This window comes from Hyla sarda, chromosome 3, assembly GCF_029499605.1.
Source record: "Hyla sarda isolate aHylSar1 chromosome 3, aHylSar1.hap1, whole genome shotgun sequence".
NCBI lineage: Eukaryota > Metazoa > Chordata > Amphibia > Anura > Hylidae > Hyla > Hyla sarda.
Window position 1 is genome coordinate 132,492,698 of NC_079191.1, and position 22,867 is coordinate 132,515,564.

At 40.3% G+C, this 22,867-nt stretch overlaps 1 protein-coding gene and 1 long non-coding RNA gene across 6 annotated transcripts in view; one reads left to right on the forward strand and one right to left on the reverse strand.

Moving 5' to 3' along the window:
- SMC4 (structural maintenance of chromosomes 4) overlaps nucleotides 1-10,135 on the forward strand; it is a 99,308-nt gene extending 89,173 nt beyond the window's left edge. For all 5 annotated transcript variants that reach the window (XM_056565061.1, XM_056565060.1, XM_056565058.1 and 2 more), the window contains exons 22-24: nucleotides 3,468-3,700; nucleotides 5,180-5,363; nucleotides 8,567-10,135. In XM_056565061.1, the coding sequence (XP_056421036.1) occupies nucleotides 3,468-3,700; nucleotides 5,180-5,363; nucleotides 8,567-8,743 (594 nt within the window). In that variant the 3' untranslated portion in view covers nucleotides 8,744-10,135. The remainder of the gene's footprint in view (nucleotides 1-3,467; nucleotides 3,701-5,179; nucleotides 5,364-8,566) is intronic.
- Nucleotides 10,136-18,405: 8,270 nt separating this feature from the next.
- On the reverse strand, nucleotides 18,406-21,069 carry LOC130360635 (uncharacterized). Its single transcript, XR_008890741.1, has 3 exons — nucleotides 20,900-21,069; nucleotides 19,082-19,200; nucleotides 18,406-18,504 (listed from the first exon to the last, which is right to left on the reverse strand). It is a non-coding gene; the product is annotated as an uncharacterized LOC130360635 (long non-coding RNA).
- Between the last annotated feature and the right edge of the window lie 1,798 nt (nucleotides 21,070-22,867).

Consider the following 22,867-nt stretch of genomic DNA (forward strand, 5'->3'; position numbering starts at 1 on the left):
GCCATAAGAGACACCTTTTAACCTAGAGGACCCAGGAACTTCGGACGTAGCTCCAGAAGTATCCTTTCATCGGGCCCGACCGGCACCCAAAGTGTTCAGCTCTCACGCTGAATTTGATGCCATTCTAGAATCTGCCTGGAAGCACCCTGAGAAGAAGTTTCAGGGACTGATGAAAATTCAAGTGCAATATCCCTTCGCCAAGGACCTTGTTTCTAAGTTGACTTCTTCCCCCTCGGTGGATCCTTCGGTTTCCCGCCTCTCTAAAGCTACTACTTTGCCGCTGGCGGATGCAGCTGCCTTCAAGGATCCAGCAGACAAAAAGGTTGAGTCTTTAGCAAAGTATGACTTTGAAGCAGCGGGTTCCTCTCTGCTTCCCACCTTCGCCTCCACCTGGGTGTCTAAGGCCCTTTCGGTTTGGTATGCGCAACTCCGTCAGGGCATTCTTTCGGAATCTTCCCCGGAAGAACTGTCTGCTCTGGCCCTCCAATTTTCCAAAGCTGGAGACTTTCTGTGTTCTGCTTCCTTGCACTCAGCTCGCTGGGCTGCCTTTGCCACCGGTAATCTAGTGGCCCTCCGTCGTTCCATTTGGCTTAAAGCTTTGAACGCGGATGCTGCATCTAAGACGTCTCTCACAGAGATTCCTTTTGCCGGTTCCCGACTTTTCGGCAAGCGCCTGGATGAGATTATCTCTGAGGAGACAGGTGGCAAGAGCTCTTCATTGCCTCAAAACAAGTCTAGCACTTGCTTCCGCAGAAAGTCTTCTTCCTTTCGGACTTCTGGCCCCTCTAAAGGGTCCAGCGACAAGAAACTTCCCTTTTTCAAGGTGCGTCCCTCTTGGAAGTCTGACACCAACCGTTCCGGCCGTTTTGCATCCAAACCGGGCAACCGCAAACCCACTTCTGCATGAAGGGACGCCCCCACCCGCAGTTTTTTCTTGGGTGGGAGGTCGTCTCTTACTCTTTCGAGACGTTTGGACCACGCACATTCAGGACTCCTGGGTCAGGGACGTGGTGTCCAACGGATACCGGATAGAATTCGTCTCCCTTCCGAGGGATCGTTTCTTTCAGTCACGTGCTCCCCGATCCCCATTGCTTGCGAGGACATTTCGGGAGGCTCTTCAGTCCCTTCTCATACAGGGTGTCATTGTCCCAGTTCCTTAAACGGATCGCTTTCGGGGTTTTTATTCCAATCTTTTTGTGGTTCCTAAGAAAAGCGGTTCTGTGCGGCCAATACTGGATCTAAAACGTCTCAACCAACATCTTCTTATCCGCCATTTCCGAATGGAATCTCTCCGTTCGGTGGTGGCGTCTATGGATCAAGGGGAGTTTCTTTCTTCGGTGGACATCAAGGATGCCTACCTCCACGTTCCGATTTTTCCCGGCCACCAGCGGTACCTCTGGTTTGCGGTTCCGGAAGGTCATTATCAATTTGTGGCTCTCCCCTTCAGTCTGGCCACAGCACCACGAGTCTTTACCAAGATTCTGGCTCCAGTGATAGCTCTGTTACGGTCAAGAGGGGTAAAAGTGATACCTTACTTGGACTACCTCCTCATCAAGGTCTCCACCAGAGCCCAGGCTCTGGAGAATGTGAGCCTCACTCTTCAGACCTTAGGTCGCTTCAGGTGGATGGTCAACCGAGACAAGTCTGTTCTCTCCCCCACCCAGTCTCTGGTCTTCTTGGGGCTTCAGCTCGACTCTGCCTCTGCTCGGATTCGCCTCCCGCTGTACAAATATCTGGCTCTCTTGTCGGGAGTCCGCTTCCTCCGGATACCATCCCCGATCACCATCCGCACTTGCATGGAAGTTCTGGGTCGGATGGTGGCAGCCATGGAGGCCATACCCTTTGCCCAGTTTAATTACCGTCCTCTTTAGTTGGCGATTCTTGCCCGGTGGGACAGGCCTCCTCTCTCTCTATCGATCGCAAGATTGTTCTCCCTCTTCGGACCAGTCGGTCTCTGCGCTGGTGGCTCTGCTCCCCCCTTCTTCTTCAGGGGAGTTTTGTTCCTTCCCCTCCACTGGCTTCCCCTCCTTCCCGCTCCTTCTCATCAGGGAGCGCTTACTCCACAAATTGGATGTGGTATGGGCAGTTCGGACTTATCTTTGTCACCTCTTCCTTTCGTCAGTGCGACTCTTTCTTCGTCCTTACGGAAGGTCGTCGAAAGGGACAGCCTGCTTCCAAGGCCACCATTTCTCGGTGGATCCAATGTGCTATTTCGGAAGCTTACCTCTGCAAGGGGAAGATCCCACCCTTCAGGGTTTTGGCTCATTCCACCTGTTCTGTGGGGGCATCCTGGGCTCTCCGAAACAAGGCCTCTGCCTCGCAGATCAGTAAAGCGGCCACCTGGTCGTCTTTGCACACTTTTTCAAGATTCTGCCAGGTTCCTACCTTCGAATCGGCTGAACTTTTTTCTCTGCCCACCCAAGGGACGGCTTTGGTACGACCCAAGGTCTGTGTCCCCCGATGGAGCCGATAGAGAAAAGGAGGTTTTTTTACACTTACCGTAAAATCTTTCTCGAAGGATCCATTGGGGGACACAGCTCCCGCCCTTTTCTGGGGTTCCTATTCGGTTATCTGTCCGAGGGAGTGTTTGATAATTTTTTTCTTCTTATTCTCGGACAGTTCATGTTTTTTTCCTTTTGACCTGTCGGTCTCCTATTGCTCTGGGACTAAAACTGATTAGCTCGGTGGCCTGGAGGCAGGTATATCCTGCTGGGAGGAGCCAACTTTTTGGTTACCATAGTGTCAAGCCTCCTAGAGACAGCAGCATATACCCAAGGTCTGTGTCCCCCAATGGATCCTTTGAGAGAGAGATTTTACGGTAAGTGTAAAAAATCTCCTTTTGGTCCCAGCAAGTGATGGTAAGCTGTCGTTTTGTGGTTGATTCTTTTCCAGGGAAAGAAGGAAGACGGAGCTACATTTCTTCCAAAACCACCACACCTGACCTGAGGTTGTGTTGGATTACAGCTCTGCTCCATTTACTTCACTGGAATTAAGCTGCAATACTGCACACAACCTGAGTACAGGTGTGGTTCTGTTTTTTTTAAAGAAATAAGCTTTTTATTCCCCCACCCCACCCAATATTGTAATCTGCAATGGGGGAGGTAACTTTATGTAATTTATTCCCTCTAGAGGACTAAAGCCTGGGTCTAAAGATGGCATGCCATGAGAACTCACTGGCACCCCACAATCATGTTGGTGGTTAAAGCTTATTATCAAGACTTTACCTTTCTGAATATTTTTGCTTCCACACTAAATGAGTTTTAATTCCTTGCAAAATGTCCTCATTGTGAATAGTACAGGGTAGGTGGGAAAGAAATTAAGGAAGGTTGGATTTCTTTGTTATTGGTGCACAACATTAGAGTTTCAGTGCTTACAGATGCCGTTTTTGCTTCTTCAAATTGTACATGTTGCTGCTTATTATTTAATGATTAAACATGGTATTAAAATGTTTTGTTTTTTATGAATAGGAAGAACTATATTTGCAAAGAGTTGCTGAACTTGATGAAATTACAAATGAGCGAGACAGATTTAGACGAGCTTATGAAGATCTTCGTAAGCAAAGACTTAATGAGTTTATGGCTGGATTTAATGTTATAACAAATAAGCTGAAGGAGAACTACCAGATGTTGACTTTGGGAGGAGATGCAGAGCTGGAACTTGTTGACAGCTTGGATCCATTTTCTGAAGGCATCATGTTTAGGTTTGTGAAGGGTTTATCTCTCTCAATGATATAGAATAGGTTTATCATTAGAAACCTACAGATTCCAAATTTGTATGTATATTTTGATATTCGGTCCTTTAATGTCAAGCTTCTTAAAAATAATTTATTATTCTTTTGGACACTCCAAATCCTAGATCAATTAATAATGTAGTTCAATGAGATGGTTTTTGTTACACTGATCAGACAAAGTAGTATCTTCCCATACATTTTCAACATTTGAGTTCAAAACTGGAGATTTATACTGGTTAATTTTATACTGGAAGAGTGAGAAATTTTTAGAATGTCAACTTTTGTCATCCTGATGTAATAAGTAATAAATAAAAAAATGTAGGCAATATTTTCCCTTTAACAGAAGCATTTACCTAAATGCATGTTTGGTTGTGTCTTGTGCAGTGTAAAGTAAACTGAACACTTGCTCTGTGTACTTTATTGATGTGCACCACTTTTTCTCTCCCTTGCTTTATTTTTGCTATTTTTAGAATAAGATTAACACCCACCTATCATAGATAGAATCTGTATTGATTTAATAGTATTTTATCTATTTGCCAAAATGTCCCATTTGTTTGGTTTCTCTTTATAAAAGTGTGAGGGGTTTGCCACTGGCAGTTCAATGAAAACACTGCTCATCATTGTGTTCTGAACTAGTATGTGGGTCCACATGGATCATTATAGTCCATGTTTCAGTTAAATAGGGATTTTAATGTCACAAGTGGGGAGCTGGACAGGGAGAAGCATATAATGAATATTTGATTAATTAAACAGTACATTTTAAATCCTTGCACTGTGCAGGATGTGGTAATTCTAGAAACATATGAAAACACTTTTTAAAGAAAAACTGTCAGATATTTTCTCCCGCACTATCCACAGGTACTGGTAGATAGTGCGGGAGATGCTGATTAAAACGAGCCCTACCTTGGTCGGATCTCGCCGCCGTTCTCCCGCAATAGGTAGACGTCAGTGCCGCTTATGAATATTCATCTGCCCCCCCCCCCCCCCCTACCTCCAGTTCTCCTTCTCTTTGCCGCTCCTAACTGAAGGGAGTGGGGGGTGAATATTCATAAGCGGCGCTGACATCAGTGCCAGTTAAGCGCAGAAGCCCCGCCCGTGCCAGTTACAGGAAGATTTCAACAGATATTAAAACTACAATTGCGGGAGAACGGCCGGGCGGATCCGACCAAGGTAGGGCTCGTTTTAATCAGCGTCTCCCGCACTATCCACCAGTACCTGTGGATAGTGTGGGAGAAAATATCTGATAGTTTTCCTTTAATGCTGAATGTCTTTTTAATGGAAAGCACACAGAATACCACTTTACATTTGCAACAAACGATGTTAGGGTAACTTGGCTATTGAGAGATTGCTTCCGGTTCTTATCTTTGGCTGTACTCAAAGTATTTTACTGTATATAATAATTTAAATAAAACATGCATGTAATTAATCTCTCATGTGTGGTTTTTTTAGTGTGAGACCACCAAAGAAAAGTTGGAAGAAGATATTTAATCTTTCAGGTGGGGAGAAGACCCTAAGTTCATTAGCTTTGGTATTTGCTCTTCATCACTATAAGCCAACACCACTGTACTTCATGGATGAAATAGATGCAGCTCTGGACTTCAAAAATGTGTCAATTGTTGCATTCTATATTTACGTAAGTATCTTACCAAAGTTACTGTTTGCAGCTTTTACTTTTTCTAATTTGTGAACACTGCTGTGGAAGAAATGAAGAAGATTAAATAAAGACAGTCTTTAGTTTTAACGCTTTGTGCATTATTATTTTTTTTATCCCTTGAGGATGCAGGGAGTACCTATACAGTCTGGGTGTCTAGTACTTACAGGTATGTCTTTAGTCCCAACCTGGCTATGAAGTGAGCACAGGAGCTATGCTTTTCTCAGACTGCCAATCCTGGCCGCTATCCCTTCAGATGCCATGATTAAAACTCATCACAGCATATAAAGTATCTATGGAGCTCATTTGTGCCCTGCAGGGCAATCACAGGGGTCCTATGAGTTAAGATGGCCGCCGGAGCTTTGCCCACCTACTGATTGCTGTCTGCTGTGCTCCTATCCTCTGGTCTGCTTATGCATAGCACTAATCAGTGTTAGAAATCTAATGTTTGCTATGAATCGTGTAAACATTGTTTACTTTTATTCTTTATTATTTTTTAATAATAAACCAAATTCTTCTTTTCCCATTTAATAAAAAAAATAAAGCAATATATTTGCAATCAGTGTGCAGAAATGTCCAAACTATTAAAATGTTATCGGCCCTGTACAGTGAATGACAGCAATTCTGTACTTTGTCATTTTTACCTTTCTGATTTTCATTTCTGATTACATGACATCCAAGAAAAAAAAGCCATAAAAAGGATCAAAAAGTCAAACAAGGTGCACCGAAGAAAAATACTGATCATGGTGCAAAAATGAGCCCTCAGCCCCATATATGGAAAAAAGGAAGTTATAGGGGGTCAGAAAAGGGGCAATTTTAAACATTGCTTTAAAATACATGTGGGTTTTGTTTGTGTTTTTTTTAGTAGTAAAGTAATAATAAAGTGTGTAAAGATGGATATCATGTCCTTTTTTTAAAGGTACTGTTAACCCCTTAACGACGCAGGACGTATATTTACGTCCTGCGCCGGCTCCCGCGATATGAAGCGGGATCGCGCCGCGATCCCGCATCATATCGCGTCGGTCCCGGCGCTAATCAACGGCCGGGACCCGCTGCGATGTGCGGTATTAACCCTTTAGAAGCGGCGGTCAAAGCTGACCGCCGCTTCTAAAGTGAAACTGAAAGTGACCCGGCTGTTCGGGACCTCCGCGGTGAAATCGCGGCGTCCCGAACAGCTGACCGGACACCGGGAGGGCCCTTACCTGCCTCCCCGGTGTCCGATCGACGAATGACTGCTCCGTGCCTGAGATCCAGGCAGGAGCAGTCAAGCGCCGATAATGCTGATCACAGGCGTGTTCATACACGCCAGTGATCAGCATAGGAGATCAGTGTGTGCAGTGCATTTAACCCCTTCCCTAATAAAAGTTTGAATCACCCCCCTTTTCCCATAAAAAAAATAAAACTGTGTAAAAAAAAAATTTTTTTTAAAATGTGGTATCGCCGCGTGCGTAAATGTCCGAACTATAAAAATATATCATTAATTAAACCGCACAGTCAATGGCGTACGCGCAAAAAAATTCCAAAGTCCAAAAAAGCGTATTTTGGTCACTTTTTATAACATTAAAAAATGAATGAAAAGTGATAAAGTCCGATCAAAACAAAAATCATACCGATAAAAACTTCAGATCACGGCGCAAAAAATGAGTCCTCATACCGCCCCGTACGTGGAAAAATAAAAAAAGTTATAGGGGTCAGAAGATGACATTTTTAAACGTATAAATTTTCCTGCATGTAGTTATGATTTTTTCCAGAAGTGCGACAAAATCAAACCGATATAAGCAGGGTATCATTTTAACCGTATGGACCTACAGAATAATAAGGTGTAATTTTTACCGAAATGTGCACTGCGTAGAAACAGAAGCCCCCAAAAGTTACAAAATGGCGGTTTTTTTTCGATTTTGTCGCACAATAATTTTTTTTTCCGTTTCGTCGTGCATTTTTGGGTAAAATGACTAATGTCACTGCAAAGTAGAATTGGCGACGCAAAAAATAAGCCATAATATGGATTTTTAGGTGGAAAATTGAAAGGGTTATGATTTTTAAAAGGTAAGGAGGAAAAAACGAAAGTGCAAAAAACGGAAAAACCCTGAGTCCTTAAGGGGTTAAAGACCCCCTCCCCAAAAGTTGCAAAATTGTTTTCTTTTCAATTTCCCACCATAAAAATATTTTTGTTCTGTAGATTTTATGGTGAAATGAAAGGTCTTATTACAAAGTACAATTGGTCGGACAGAAAAACAAGCCCTCATAATAGGCTCTGTAGATGGAAGTTATACAATCAATGTTGTGCAAGGAGGAAAAAACTGACTCCAAAGTAAAACATTTCTTGTGTCCTCAAAAAGGGGTGGGTCCTCTGATGTTCTCTCCACTGATGTATTCTGCATTCTTGTAATTCACAATCAGGAGTGTAGTAGTGCAGCGGTTATGCTAGATTAACCCATCAGAGTGTTGTTGACAAGGTAATTATATATTACTGCTGTTGAGTCCTAGAGAGTAGCCTCCATGGTGCTCAGCTATGTCTCATTCTCTCCATTTCAGGAGGCAGGAGCAGAGCTGGGCTATTTGCCAATAGCACTTACAAAGTCTCTTCCTTTCCCTTAGTTGTATGGACAGTCACAAAACAGGATCTACTCCTTACTGCCTTGCAATGACACAGTTCTGGTGAAAAGTGTACTGGACTGAACAGGCTAGCATATGGAGGGAGAATGGGGTTACTAAGGCTTTTGCAAGTTGCTATGCAACCAGAAGCACAGCAGGGATAGTTCACATTAGGCTCGAAGATGGGAGGGAAGCCTTGATTTAAACCTCTGGGTAGATCCTCTCAGGGGATTGAACCATGAAAACATATTAGGGTACACAGCCTAGGCAATCTCTCACTCCTACACATAGTAGGAGCCAAGCCATGCCCATTTCATGTGTTCTGTCCTGATCTGTCTGTTACTAAAGACAGACTAATCCAAACAAGTGTTAGTAGACAGTAGATGGCAGAGCAGTGTCCCCTCTAGACTAAGGAGTAATTTGTTGGTAAATTAAGTAATTTACTAATATGCTATAAATTAAATAGGCTATCGTATTGAGGAAAGTGGTGTAACGTAACAGTGATAATTTTAAATGCCAGTTGTGTATCTTTTTATAAATAAAAATATTTGTACAGAATTAATTTTTTTTTTTTTTTTTTTCCTTTCTAGGAACAAACTAAAAACGCCCAGTTCATAATTATATCATTGCGTAACAACATGTTCGAGATTGCGGACAGGCTAATTGGAATTTATAAGACTCATAACACAACCAAAAGTGTGGCAACAAATCCAAAAATTATCGCTTCAAAAGGACTTTCTGAACTTGGTGCAACACAGTGTGCGTGAGGATTTGGTGCCTATAGCTGTCTGTTCATTTAAGGACAAGCGTCTAGCTGACTGGGGGGGGGAGTGGCAAAATCTTATGGCAATGGCTTATCTCCTCTGAAAATTTAAAGAATTGGGCATGTTGATATTCAGTTGCTTCTGAACCTTTGCTCTCGCTGCCAAGATTTGCCAGGGCAGTCAGGAGAAACTCATGCATATTAGACGATTGGCTTGTTTAGCTGACATTAAAGGTGTTGTCTCACAAGGAATATGGTTTGGAGTTAAATTCAGCCTCAAACAAATTATAAATTATTTTTATATCTAACCTTATATAAGAAGGTTAGTAAAGATACTTAAAATATGTAGCAGGTGGTGTGACATTTTCAGCCTCAGTAGATGTGCCAGGATGGACATGCATGCTTAGTCTTGCTTCCCTCTCCTTTCCACAGGTATGTGGTGGGATCCCTGGTGTGGTCAAGACCACCTCTAAAACAGCCGTGTCTTCTCTGCAATCATACTTTTTAGCATCTTAATGGAGAAAAAAGGGGGGAAAAAAAGGTATTAAATGTTCCTAAGTGGACACAAATTATCGAGATCAACACAATAAAGCTATAGTTGGTGCTGTACTAATATTGCTAGACATCGGGAAATATAAGCAAAGTGTGAATAACAGATGTTCACAATATGTGGCTGGATTTTACTGTAAACATTTGTGACAACCAATTTAGTCTGTGTGGCCATTTTAATGTTCTGTTCATAAAGCTCATAAATACTCTGCATACCTTTTTTACATAAACTATTGTCCTTCTCCAGAACTTTTTTTTTCCTACCTGCTTCCCTTTTAACATTGTAGTTTTATATATTACCTTTACTTGGAATACAAGCAGTTTTCACTGCATTTACCTGCTACACTGATGTGCCTAGTACTGCAGCTAAGGCTATTCAGCGAACTGCTTGACTGATGTTGGACACCTACCAGTCATACACTGATGCACTATACTAAAGAGACTCTCACTATAAAGCCTCTTTAAGGATAGACTCTTCTTATGCTGCTAGTGTGACACCAGGATGTCATGTGGCCTCAATTTTGTCATTCTCAAGAATAAAACCAATGCATTTTGGATAACTGTCTGCTTTAGTTGTAGTGGAAATATCGGATGGTTTCTGGTAACCTGTGGGAAGATAATGTACTTCTATCACTTCCATGTATTAACTTAATCAAACATTGATACAGGCAAATAAACCCCAAATTTATTTCTGCTGCTAGTGTTAATGTAAATGTTTAATCTCCCCCCCCCCCTCCTTTCTTTTCCTTCTTTAAATCTGTGTTGTCCTATTCTCTGTATTTAATGTATATATTTTTATATGTATACATATGTATATTTTCAATAAAAGTTGAACACCAAAATTCTTGATCAGTCCAATATTTGATTTTCATCCTTATAATACACTCTGCATATCCAACAGTAACAAGAACATATCTAGTACATTGACATTAAATTCATCTGCTATGTTTCCATGACATTTTCCCATATGCTTGATATGTACTATGGCAATGTGTATCGACTGCGGTCCCATTGAATTTAAACGACCAGACATCTAGTGACAGTTTAGTCTATTTGCCAAATGTATACATTCATAATGCCTGACGGATAAGCATGGTCTGCTGCTTTTTTTCCTTTCAAAATAAGCATATAAATTCAGAGCATAGACCAAACATAGTCAATAGCTGACTAGTATGTCCACTTGGTACATATTTTACTGCTTTGAATTTCAAAATGCAGTAAAGTGCCACAAATGTATGTGCGTACCTTATTGGTATGTGGGTACTGTGTAATTGGGCAGTAATGTTTCGTAAGGAGGTCAAAAATGTCTAGTGTTAAATAGAACAGTTCAGTGCAAAATTTCTAACCAGCTCACCTGCATATAATATAGGTGGACTGAATCCAAATCCTTAGACAATATAGAGAAAAGGTAATCCCAGCATTGTTGCCACAATAAAAAATAAAATATTTCCCTTTTATTTGTATGCATTAATACAGCATTATATCTGAATGGTAAGTGGGAAACATGTTAGACTTGGTAGGAATAATTTGTTGCTGGTTTTTTTGGTCTACATGACCAGATTAAGATACATTGATAATTCTATCTACTTCCAGTAGCCATACCTATCAAACTATGGAATGTGCAGCTATATTCTTATAAAACTCAATGTGTGTATGTTCCAGCATCACGTCCAAACGGCTAAAGATATTAACATGAAACTTGGCACACGTTACTTATATGTCAACAACAACAAACATAGGATAGGTGATTTAACCCTTACTCACCCCCATTAGCCAGGGGCGGGGTTTATGTTTAAAGTCCCATACAAGTCAATGGGAAATATATGTTACTGCATAACTTCCAAACGGCTGGAGATATTTCGATAATACTTGGTCACATGTTACTTATATGTCCACTTAAAATATAGGATAGTTAATTTAACCCTTAACTACCCCCATTTGTGAGGGTTGGGGTTTTTGTTTAAAGTCCCATGCAAATCAATGGGAAATATATGTTCCCACGTAACTTCCATACGGCTGGAGATATTTCAATACCTGGTACATATATTACGGGTCGGGATAGGAGGACCAGATATAGACTGGATAGGAGATCGAGACAGGAGGTTGGAATAGATAGACTGGATAGGAGGACGAGATGGGTCGGGATGTGAGGATGGCATATGAGGTCGAGATATGATGACTGGATATGGGATTGGGATATGACAACAATATATGAGGACGGGATGTAAAGTCAAAAGCTTCCTCCTCAACAAGGATTAGAAAGGAAAAAACGGGCAACACCAGGTATTCAGCTAGTTGGTTGATATTTATGATTTAAGCTTCTCAGCAACTGAAGGCAAAACTGTCACTTATGTAATATGCTGTGACCATAAGCAATAGAAGGTGCAGCCATTTTAGTAAGCATGGAACAGATTTTTCTCAAACATGTTCTACGACCAAAATTAATAAAAATATCAAACAAAAAGTGACCAGATATTTCCAAATATGTACCTGTGTTTTCTAGTGGTACTTTTTAACCCATTAAGGATGCAGACCTTTTTCACCTTAAGGACTGAGCCCTTTCTCCCAATTCTGACCACCGTCTCTTTACGAATTAATAACTCAAGCGCTTTTACCGAATATTCTGATTCCGAGAGCGTTTTTTTTCGTGACATATTCTACTTTATTTTGGTGGTAAATTTTCGGCATTGCTTGCATCCTTTTTTGGTGAAAAATCCCCACATTTCAAGAAAATTTTGAAAATTTAGCATTTTTCTAACTTTGAAGCTCTCTACTTGTAAGGAAAATGGATATTCCAAATACATTTTATTTTTATTCACAAATACAATATGTCCACTTTATTTTGGCATCATAAAATGGACATATTTTTGCTTTTTGAAAAAATTAGAGGGCTTCAAAGTAGAGCAGCAATTTTCAAAAATTTTACGAAAATTGCAAAATCTGAAGGGACAGATGTTACAGAACTACAACTCCCAGCATGCCTAGGCAGTCTAGGCATGCTGAGAGTTGTAGTTTGGCAACATCTGGAGGGCTACCGTTTGGGCACCACTGTAACAGTGGTCTCCAAACTGTGACCCTCCAGATGTTGCAAAACTAAAACACCCAGCATGCCCAGACAGCCTTTGGCTGGGAGTTGAAGTTTGGCCTTCCTAGTGGTTGCCACAGTAAAGATCACTTTACTTTCATTTTCATTCCCCCCCAACGTGTTTCCCTACCTGAGCCAGGATCCAGCATGGTCCCGATCAGACTCACTGAGCTGCCGCAATCAGCTTTGATTGCAGCGTCTAAGGGGTTGCTTATAGCTTCATATGGTTGAAGCAGGCGCATGACGTCCTTAAAGGGGTACTCTGCCCCTCAACATCTTATCCCGTGTCCACGGATTTATGCTATCTAGAAGATGACCCATCGTACAGCTCCATAGACACAAAAAAATCTGATGTGGAAATTCTGCCATGTGCACAGCGCAGCAGAATCCTGTTTAATTCAACGGGACGTGGCTGCAGCGGAATCCGGAACAGAAATTCTGACATGTTAACATGGCCTTAGTATCAAGTCAGTACAGGATCTGACTTGTCACAGCTTTCCCAGGCTCCTGAATACCACATCTGCTTAGGACAGCAACCACATGACTGCCATTGCAGGGATTATAATTATATGCATTATCTGTGCATAAAGTGATATACGGCATAAGTAGATATGCCATTTAGGAGCATGGAAAAGCTAGGTCAGACACTTTATTCACAGGCACGTTTTAGAAATTATGATAGTCCCTGTATATTACTGGCTACCATGTTGGTTGCAATACTAAGCAGATGTGCCATTTAGGAGCATGGAAAAGCTGGAGGATAGTGTTAACCTCTTAAAGGGGTACTCCGCCCCTAGATATCTTATTCAAAGGATTGGGGATAAGATGTCTGATCGCGTGGGTCCCACCGATTGCACCCCAGTCATCTGGTGCATGCATCCGTGGATACGGGATAAGATGTCGAAGGGCAGAGTACCCCTTTAAGGATGACATGCGCCTGCTTCCACCAAATGAAGCTATAAGCAACCCCTTAGATGCTGCAATCAAAGTTGATTGAGGCAGCTCAGTGGGTCTGATCGGGACCATCACAATAAAACCCCTACATGCCTCAACTGTCCAATCGGTGCTCTGATGCTCCAGGAGGTCTCAGCAGCCTTGAGCAATCAAGCACCGATAAAACTGATCATGCATCACTAGGGCATAGCATTGAACAGTGTATGCCTATGGGGGCTATAAAATTGTGTTAAAAATGTTTTTTGAAATATGAATTAACCTCTTCCCTAAAAAAAAAAAAAAAAAAAAAAAAAGTTATCAAACCCCCCCCCCCCATTTTCCCATTTAAAATAATATAATATATAAACATGTGGTATCACCACGTGCGTAAATGTCCAAACTATAAAAATATAACTAATTAAATGTTCAATTGCGTATACGTAAAAAAATACCAAAGTCCAAAATTGCATATTTTTTGTAATTTTTTATACCAAAAAAAAGTATAAAAAGCGATCAAAAGTTACAAAACAACAATGGTACCCATAAAAACTACAGATCCTGGTACAAAAATTTTTTCCCCCGCACATCCCTGTATACAGACAAATAAAGCTATTAGGGGTCAGAAGTGGACAATTTTTAATGTACTAATTTTCATGCACAAAGTTATAATTTTGTAACAGAAATAAAATAAAACCTTGGTATCATTTTAATCGTATGGACCTACAGAATAAAGATAAGATGTCACTTTTACCGAAAAATGCACTACATGGAAATGGAAGCCACTTAAATTTACTAAATGGGGGGGGATTCAATTTTGTCCCCCCAAAAAAAAATTAGTTTCACTGTAGATTTTGTGGTAAAATGCATTCCAAAGTAAAATCGGTAGTTCATAAAACAGTGTTATGATTTTTAGAAGGAAAGGAAGAAAAAAACAAAACTGAGTCCTTTAACACCTTAAGGACGCAGCCCTTTATCACCTTAAATGGGCACTGTCCTGAAGTAAAAACAGCCGTTGGCTGTCCGGGCATGCTTGGAGTTGTAGTTTTGCAACATCTGGAGGTCCGCAGGTTGAAGATCACTGTTGGGTTCAGAATCTTTTGGACCTTTAAAATATGTCTTATATGCCGGTGCGTCCTATTGGGGCGGAAAACACGGTACGTCTAACATTGCTGTTTGAGGGCTCATTTTTTGCTGTAATCTGAAGTTTTTTTAAATCAGTATAATTTTTGGTTAGATGGGACTTATTGATCACTTTTTATTTTCTTCTGATATATGAAGACCTAAATTACCATGTGGGTTCATTAACATTATATTTGAATAAAACAGACCTTTCCACTAGAGATAAGCGAACTTACAGTAAATTCGATTTGTCACGAACTTCTCGGCTCGGCAGATGGACCTTTCCTGCATAAATTAGTTCAGCTTTCAGGTGCTCCGGTGGGCTGGAAAAGGTGTATACAGTCCTAGGAGACTCTTTCCTAGAAATGTATCCACCTTTTCCAGCCCACCGGAGCCCCTGAAGGCTGAACTAATTTATGCAGGATAAGTTGTCAACTGCCGAGCCGAGAAGTTCGTGATGAATCGAATTTACTGTAAGTTCGCTCATCTCTACTTTCCACACGCAGGGATATCAAGTATATTTGGTTTTGGTTATTTACTTTTGGGGGGGGGGGGGGGGGGGGGAATGGCAAAAGCGGGATGATTTAAATTTGTAAGAGGTGGGGTTTATTTATGTTTTATCCCCTTAAGCCTTAGGCCCCTTTCACACTACAAAATTACTCCGTTTTAAAGATCCGTACGAAGTTCCGTCTGAAAATCATCTGTAAAACCTATACGGCCGTTAGAAAATCCCATTATAGTCTATGGGATTTTTCTAATAGCAGTTTTAACCCATTATAGCCCATTATTATTAATGGCCATTATTTTGTGATGAAAGATAGTAATGGGAGAAATAATGCATGCACGATTTTTGGTTTTACACTTTCGTTTTTTTCTCCTTCTAAAAATAACGCGTTCAATTTTGCACCTACAGACCCATACAAAGGCTGGTTTTTTGCGCCACCAATTGTACTTTGTGAGGACATCACTTATTTTATAACCTTTTTTGGGATGAAAAAAAACACAATTTTGCAAATTTCTAGAGCTTCCGTTTCTATGTAGTGCAATTTTCGGTAAAAATTACACCTTATCTTTATTCTGTAGGTGCATACGGTTACAAGGATACCCAATTTATGTAGCTTTTATTTTATTTTACTACTTTAAATTTGTACTATAAAATTGTCATCTTCTGACCTATAACTTTTTTATTTTTCCGCATATAGGACTATATGAGGGCTCATTTTGTGCGCTGTGGTCTGCAGAATTTATCGGTACCATTTTTGATAGGACTTTATGATAGCTTTCTATTAATATTTTTATGGTACATGAAGTGACCAAAAATGCACAATTTTTTTACGTGTACACCATTGATCGTGCGGTTTAGCTACATTATATTTTAATTGTTCGGACATTTACTCACGCGGTACCATAAATGATTATTTTATAACTTTATTAAAAAAATGGAAAATGGGGGTGATTCAAACTTTTAATGGGGGAAGGGCTTATTCACATTTATTAACTTTTTTTTTACACTTTTTTTTTTTTTAGCCCCCATGGGGGCTATACCATGCAATCTTCTTATTGCATATACTAATCAATGCTATGCCATAGCATAGCATTGATCAGTGTTATCGGCACTCTGCTGCTCCAGCCTGCTGAGCAGGCTTGGAGCAGACGACCGATCGGACGAGGAGAAGGCAGGTGAGGACCCTCCCGTCGTCCCGTCAGCTGATCGGGACATCATGATTTCGTCGCAATCATCCCGATCAGCTCCGCTGAGCTGTCGGGATAGTTTTACTTTCATTTTAGACGCTGCGATCAACTTTGATTGCGGCATCTAAAGGATTAATGCTGGGCATCAGCCCGATTGGTGGTGCCTGGCATTAAAGGGGTTCTCCACTGCCCTGCCTTCCGGAGCTCCGCTCGCAGCGTCCGGAAGTTCATTACTCCGAACGCTGTGTGCGGGCTTCAGTGTTCTAGGCCGCCCCCTCGTGACGTCACGCCCGCCCCATCAACGAAAGTCTATGGGCAGGGGGCGCGACCGCTGTCAGGCCCCCTTCCCATAGACTTTTGTTGAGGAGGCCTGACTTTTGTTGTTCGGAGTCATGAACTTCAGGACGCTGCGAGCGGAGCTCCGGAAGGCAGCAGTGGAGAACCCCTTTAATCCTGGGTCCTGGCTGCTGATAGCAGTCAGGACCCACGGGGTGTTAAGCATTCTCTACTCGTGAGAATGCTTTAAACGCCGATAACTGGACTCGGGTGCGCCCTGAGTCCTTTACTGGTTAAAGGGCCATGCATCTTATTTTTCAATCTACAGAACCATATGAGGGCTCTTTTTTATGTAATGACACCTTTTTTTTTACCATAAAATGTACGGCACAAAAAAAAAAAAATTATATATATATATATATATATATATATATATATATATATATATATACGCACACGCACACACGTACATGTAGAAACCAAAGAATATTGCAGCACTATTCAGCCTCAATGTGTGGGTGCCAGCGTCCAAAAACTTCTTGACCCAAGTCCTTAGTTTAGATAAGATCCAACGACAACGCAGCACTTCAAAGAACGGTGAAAAAAGTGTTTATTTATTTGTCACATCAATACAAGCAACGTTTCTGCTCCTATGGAGCCATTTTCAAGCTTAGTGTCACACACCAGTAAGGGGTTTAAATACCCATGTGCATAGAACATCATTAAAATCCCAATTAAGTGCTAATTATACAAATACATTAAAATTTTATAAACAATGTATACATAAATCTTCTATTGTGTATATACTGTACATCCTCAGTGCACATCTCATGTGTTAAAGTGCATATCGGTGTATAAAAGTGTTTAAAAACATAACACTCGAAATGTAATGCTCCACTATCATTATGTTAATATATAGCAGCTGTATGACATAATTGTACATACATAATGCAATAAAATAGGGAGTTTGACTCTTACCCGCTCTGTACTCGTTTAATGGCGTCCGGTAGCGTGGGTAAAAACGCCACGGTGCCTGTGCAGGGAGCGATCTCGGTCCAGAGCCGTCATGTGAACAAGTCACATGACTCGCTCCGGATCACATGACCGCTTCCGCATACTACTGCAATGAAAGCGTCGCCTGTTGTCCTAGCTACCACCCAAACTGTTCAGCCTCGATGTAGGACAGAAGACAGACACAGCGATCGCCATAAGGATACATGCCAAACCTGAATATAGATTTTAACTTACAGAAAGTTATAGTATACATTCATTAGCATCTTCGTCTACATATTCAGTGCATGGGGGTCAGTTCCCAAGCCAACAAAAGATTAGAAAAAATAAAAAATTAGGAAAAAATGTAAATTACAAAAAATAAAGATAAGAAAAATAAAAAATAACAATTTTTTTATGTTAAATGTAAAAATAAATATAGTAATAATAAAAAGCATATAAAAATAGAAAAATTATTTTTTATAAAAATAACAAATTAAATGAATACCATTGCTTATTTTTTAGGGCAATCTTGCAACCAGACGCACCTCATATTTATAACTCAAATATACTCCTCTATTTGTAGGACTGTCATCCCTCGGAGTCATCTCTGATCTCCAGAGAGGTGGCTGTCAACGGGGGACAGTGACATTGGGATTGTAGGGTCCCAACATTTCTCAGTCTACCCACCTACATCTTGAATGGAGTATCTCTGCTGCCATAGCCGCGTCAATCTCACTCAATGTAGTCTGGGTTGCCCATCAATAGTATGAAAAAGATTTTATGAAAATTTATGAAAAAAATATGATAAAAAAAATCAAAAAATATATATAATAAAAAATTATAAATAGATAAAGAAATAAGAAAAATAAGTTAATAAATGCGTGTCGAGATAGTCCCCCCCCCCATCAAATATGTATCACACATCAACCTGTTCAAAAGGGGACTGACATACATGCACATTTAACCAATTCAAGTTCTATGATGTCATGTTACATTCAAGAAAGGCACATAATCCATGCATTTATCTTGATGTTTATTAATCCCTAAAATTACGCCATACAGATAATATACACAGAGCAGGTAATGTCTTCTCCTTGATGTTTCATCTTGAGCTAGATCTATAATAATAAACAAAAAATAGTAATTAATGTCAAGATTATACATATATATATATATATATATATATATATATATGTACATACATAGTGCATTATTTAATTCTGTGTGTAACAGCCTTTGGATTCAGAGTCAGAACTCTATGTGGGCCAGCTGGTTATGCACTCTGTGCCATATTCTAGACAATGTTGAAATCTACATTCAAGCCATTTGGTCTTTGTGAATCCAATTTATGAATCCACCACATTTCTCTCTTTTTCAAAAATGCCAGCCTATCACCCCCTCTCGTTGGTGGTGTCACAAAATCAATTGCCATGAATTTCAGGTCTTTCTCAGAATGTTTAAACTCAATGAAATGTTTAGAAACTTGTAAATCGATTTTACCTTTCCTTATGCTATATCGGTGGTTATTAATTCTGATTTTTAAGCTCCATGTAGTCTGTCCCACGTATAACTTCTTACATGGGCACATAAGAAGGTATATGACCCATGTAGAATCACACGTGAGGAAGTGCCTACATGAATATACCTGTTGGGTAACTGGGTGTGTAAACGTAGATCCTTTCATCATTTAATTACAATTTATGCAGGACAGGCAAGGATATGATCCCATCCTCCTAGGGGTCAAAAATGTCTGCCCTCTTTTTTTTCTTCTCCGATATGACTTCTGTTTTCACCAATTCGTCCTTGATGTTCTCCTATAAGACATGAGTGGACCAACTGAGAATTTTTTTTTTTATATAAACCAATGTTTATTTAGTATCTTTGCAATTCATCCACGCGTCATGATAGGTAGAGGTAAAAGGAATATGTTTGTTAACAATTTTTGGTTTTTTCAACAATGTGGATTCTCTATTCAGAGTCTCCACCGTCTGTCTGTGTTGATCAACCACCCTGCTCTCTCCAAGAAATTTCTTGACATGGTGTCAAAAGACTGTTTTAAAGCACTTTCATCATCCACCACCTTCCTTGCCCTCAGCATTTGGCTGTAGGGCAGTGATTTTATCATACTCCTAGGGTGGTGGCTGTTGAAGTGCAAAAGTGTATTCTTATCTGTAGGCTTTGTATATAGTTGTGTTGTCAATTTTCCACCTACTTTTATCACCAACACATCTAAAAAACTAACCTCAGAAGTAGAATATATGTCATCGTAAAATTAATGTTTGGATCCATATTGTTAAAAAATTCATGGAATAACTGTAATTCTTCCACTGACCCTTTCCATAGGAGGAAGATGTCGTCAATGAATCGCCACCATCCCAGACATTGTCTGAAATGGTGGGATCCATAGACGACACCTTCCTCCAGGGTCGCCACGAATAGGTTTGCATAAATTGGTGCCACGTTCGTCCCCATGGCCGTTCCGGTTAACTGTAAATAATAATTTTTATCAAAAACAAAATAATTATTACTCAAAATAAGATTTAAAAGTTGTAAAAGAAAATCCTGAACCGCCATGGAGAAGTCTGAGGTCGCCAATGTCTTCTTCATTGCCATCAAGCCCCTTTCATTACAGATAGAGGTGTACAAACTTGATATATCCAAGGAGGCCAAGACTGTTTGATCTGTAATTTGTACAGATTATATTTTTGACAAGAAATTATTGGTATCCTGGATATATGAAGCTGTCCGAAAAACAAAGGGTCTCAAGACCCTATCCAAGAAGATGGATGCTCTGCTTAGTACAGCATCTCGACCCGATACTATGGGCCTCCCAGGGGGATCGCAGAGGGACTTATGGATTTTTGGCAAGGTATATAGCCTAGGTGTAATAGGATATCTAATTAGCAAAAATTCTTTCAGATCTTTATCAATAAGTCCATCTGCGAATGCCTCCTCTACTATATGGATAAGTTTGCCCATGATCACTCTCATGGGATCCCCCTCCAGCTCTCTGTATGTATGTGCATCTGCCAACTGCCTATAGATTTCATTTTTGTAATCCACAGTGTTCATGACCACGACCCCACCACCTTTATCTGCTGGTTTGATGGTGAGGTCGTGGTTAAAGGCCAGTTTATCCAGTGCTTGTTTCTCTGCCAAAGTTAGATTATATTTCCTAATACCACTATCTTCATCCTTCAATTTCTGAATGTCCTGTCTTACTAGAGACATAAATGTCTCTAGAGGATGAGAAACAATCACTGGATTAAATGTGCTGGTATTGTGCAATTCAAAATCTTTCAATTTCAACACCTGTCTACTGGGGTCACTAGATGTAATTGGGTTACCCTTCTCCTGTGTGTTAAACCAAATTTTTCATTTCAGTCTTCTAAAGAACATTTGTAGATCACACTCTAAATCAAATCAATCCATCTTAGTAGTAGGACAATATGAGAGACCTTTAGACAATACAGACAATTCAATATCTGACAATTCATATGATGATATATTTACCACAGTCCTACTTATGTCTTTTTCTTGGGGCCCTGATTCCTGTTGTTCCCTTGTCTCTGGGGGCGATGACTTCGTGTTCTTGTTTTTCCGGTTTCTTCTTCTATCACCTCTTCTGGTTGGTTTCTTGTGGGGGTACTCCGGTTCCCTCCTTGACCTAAAAAACCTTTATCAAAAAATGTAGAAGTGTTAGATCCATCCGATGACAATTTAGGTTTTACTCCTTTACGGTTGCTCATATCCTGTCCTGTATTATTAAACACATTTTGGTTCCAGTTATACGCTCAATCTTTTGAATAGTCACTTAAATCTCCAAACCATTTCTTCTTTTTGGTTTCCATAATATCAGTTCTAAATTTATCAAGAAAGGTTTTTGTTTTCTCCTTATATGTCCCATACATACATACACACGTATGTGTGTATATATATATATATATATATATATATATATATATATATATACACACGTATGTGTGTATATATATATATATATATATATATATATATATATATATACATACATACAGTAGAAACCAAAAGTTTGGACACACCTTCTCATTCAAAGAGTTTTCTTTATTTTCATAACTATGAAAATTGTAGATTAACATTGAAGGCATCAAAACTATGAATTAACACATGTGGAATCATAGACATAATAAAAAAGTGTGGAACAACTGAAAATGGCATATTCTAGGTGGAAAGTGCCCCCAAGTGCAGTCACAAAACCATCAAGAGCTACAAAGAAACGGACCGCCCCAGGAAAGGAATACCAAGAGTCACCTCTGCTGTGGAGGATAAATTCATCCGAGTCACCAGCCTCAGAAATCGCAGGTTAACAGCAGCTCAGATTAGAGACCAGGTCAGTGCCACACAGAGTTCTAACAGCAGACACATCTCTAGAACAACTGTTAAGAGGAGACTGTGTGAATCAGGCCTTCATGGTAGAATATCTGCTAGGAAACCACTGCTAAGGACAGGCAACAAGCAGAAGAGACTTGTTTGGGCTAAAGAACCCAAGGAATGGACATTAGACCAGTGGAAATCTGTGCTTTAGTTACATAGTTAGTATGGTTGAAAAAAGACATGCGTCCATCAAGTCCAACCAGGGAATTGAAGGGAAGGGGATAAGGGGAAGGGATGTAGTTTTATAATTCTGCATAAGCATTAATGTTATTTTGTTCCAGGAATGTATCTAACCCTGTTTTAAAGCTGTTAATTGTTCCTGCTGTGACCAGTTCCTGAGGTAGACCGTTCCATAAATTCACAGTCCTCACAGTAAAGAAGGCGTGTCGCCCCTTTAGACTAAACCTTTTCTTCTCCAGACGGAGGGAGTGCCCCCTCGTCCTTTGGGGGGGTTTAACCTGGAACAGTTTTTCTCCATATTTTTGGTATGGGCCATTTATATACTTATATACGTTTATCATATCCCCCCTTAAACGTCTCTTCTCAAGACTAAACAATTGTAACTCCTTTAATCGCTCCTCATAGCTAAGATGTTCCATGCCCCATATTAGTTTAGTAGCACGTCTCTGCACCCTCTCCAGCTCTACAGTGTCCCTTTTATGAACAGGCGACCAAAACTGAACAGCATATTCCAGGTGAAGCCGTACCAATGCTTTATAAAGGGGGAGTATTATGTCCCTGTCCCTTGAGTCCATGCCTCTTTTTATACATGACAATATCCTGCTGGCTTTGGAAGCAGCAGCCTGACATTGCATACTATTCTGTAGTCTGTGATCTACAAGTACACCCAGATCCTTCTCCACCAGTGACTCTGCCAGTTTAATGCCCCCTAAGACATACGACACATGCAGGTTATTAGTACCCAGATGCATAACTTTACATTTATCCACATTGAACCTCATTTGCCAAGTGGATGCCCAGACACTTAGTCTATCCAAGTAATCTTGTAACTTATGCACATCCTCTATAGACTGTACCGTGCTACAAAGCTTGGTGTCATCTGCAAAG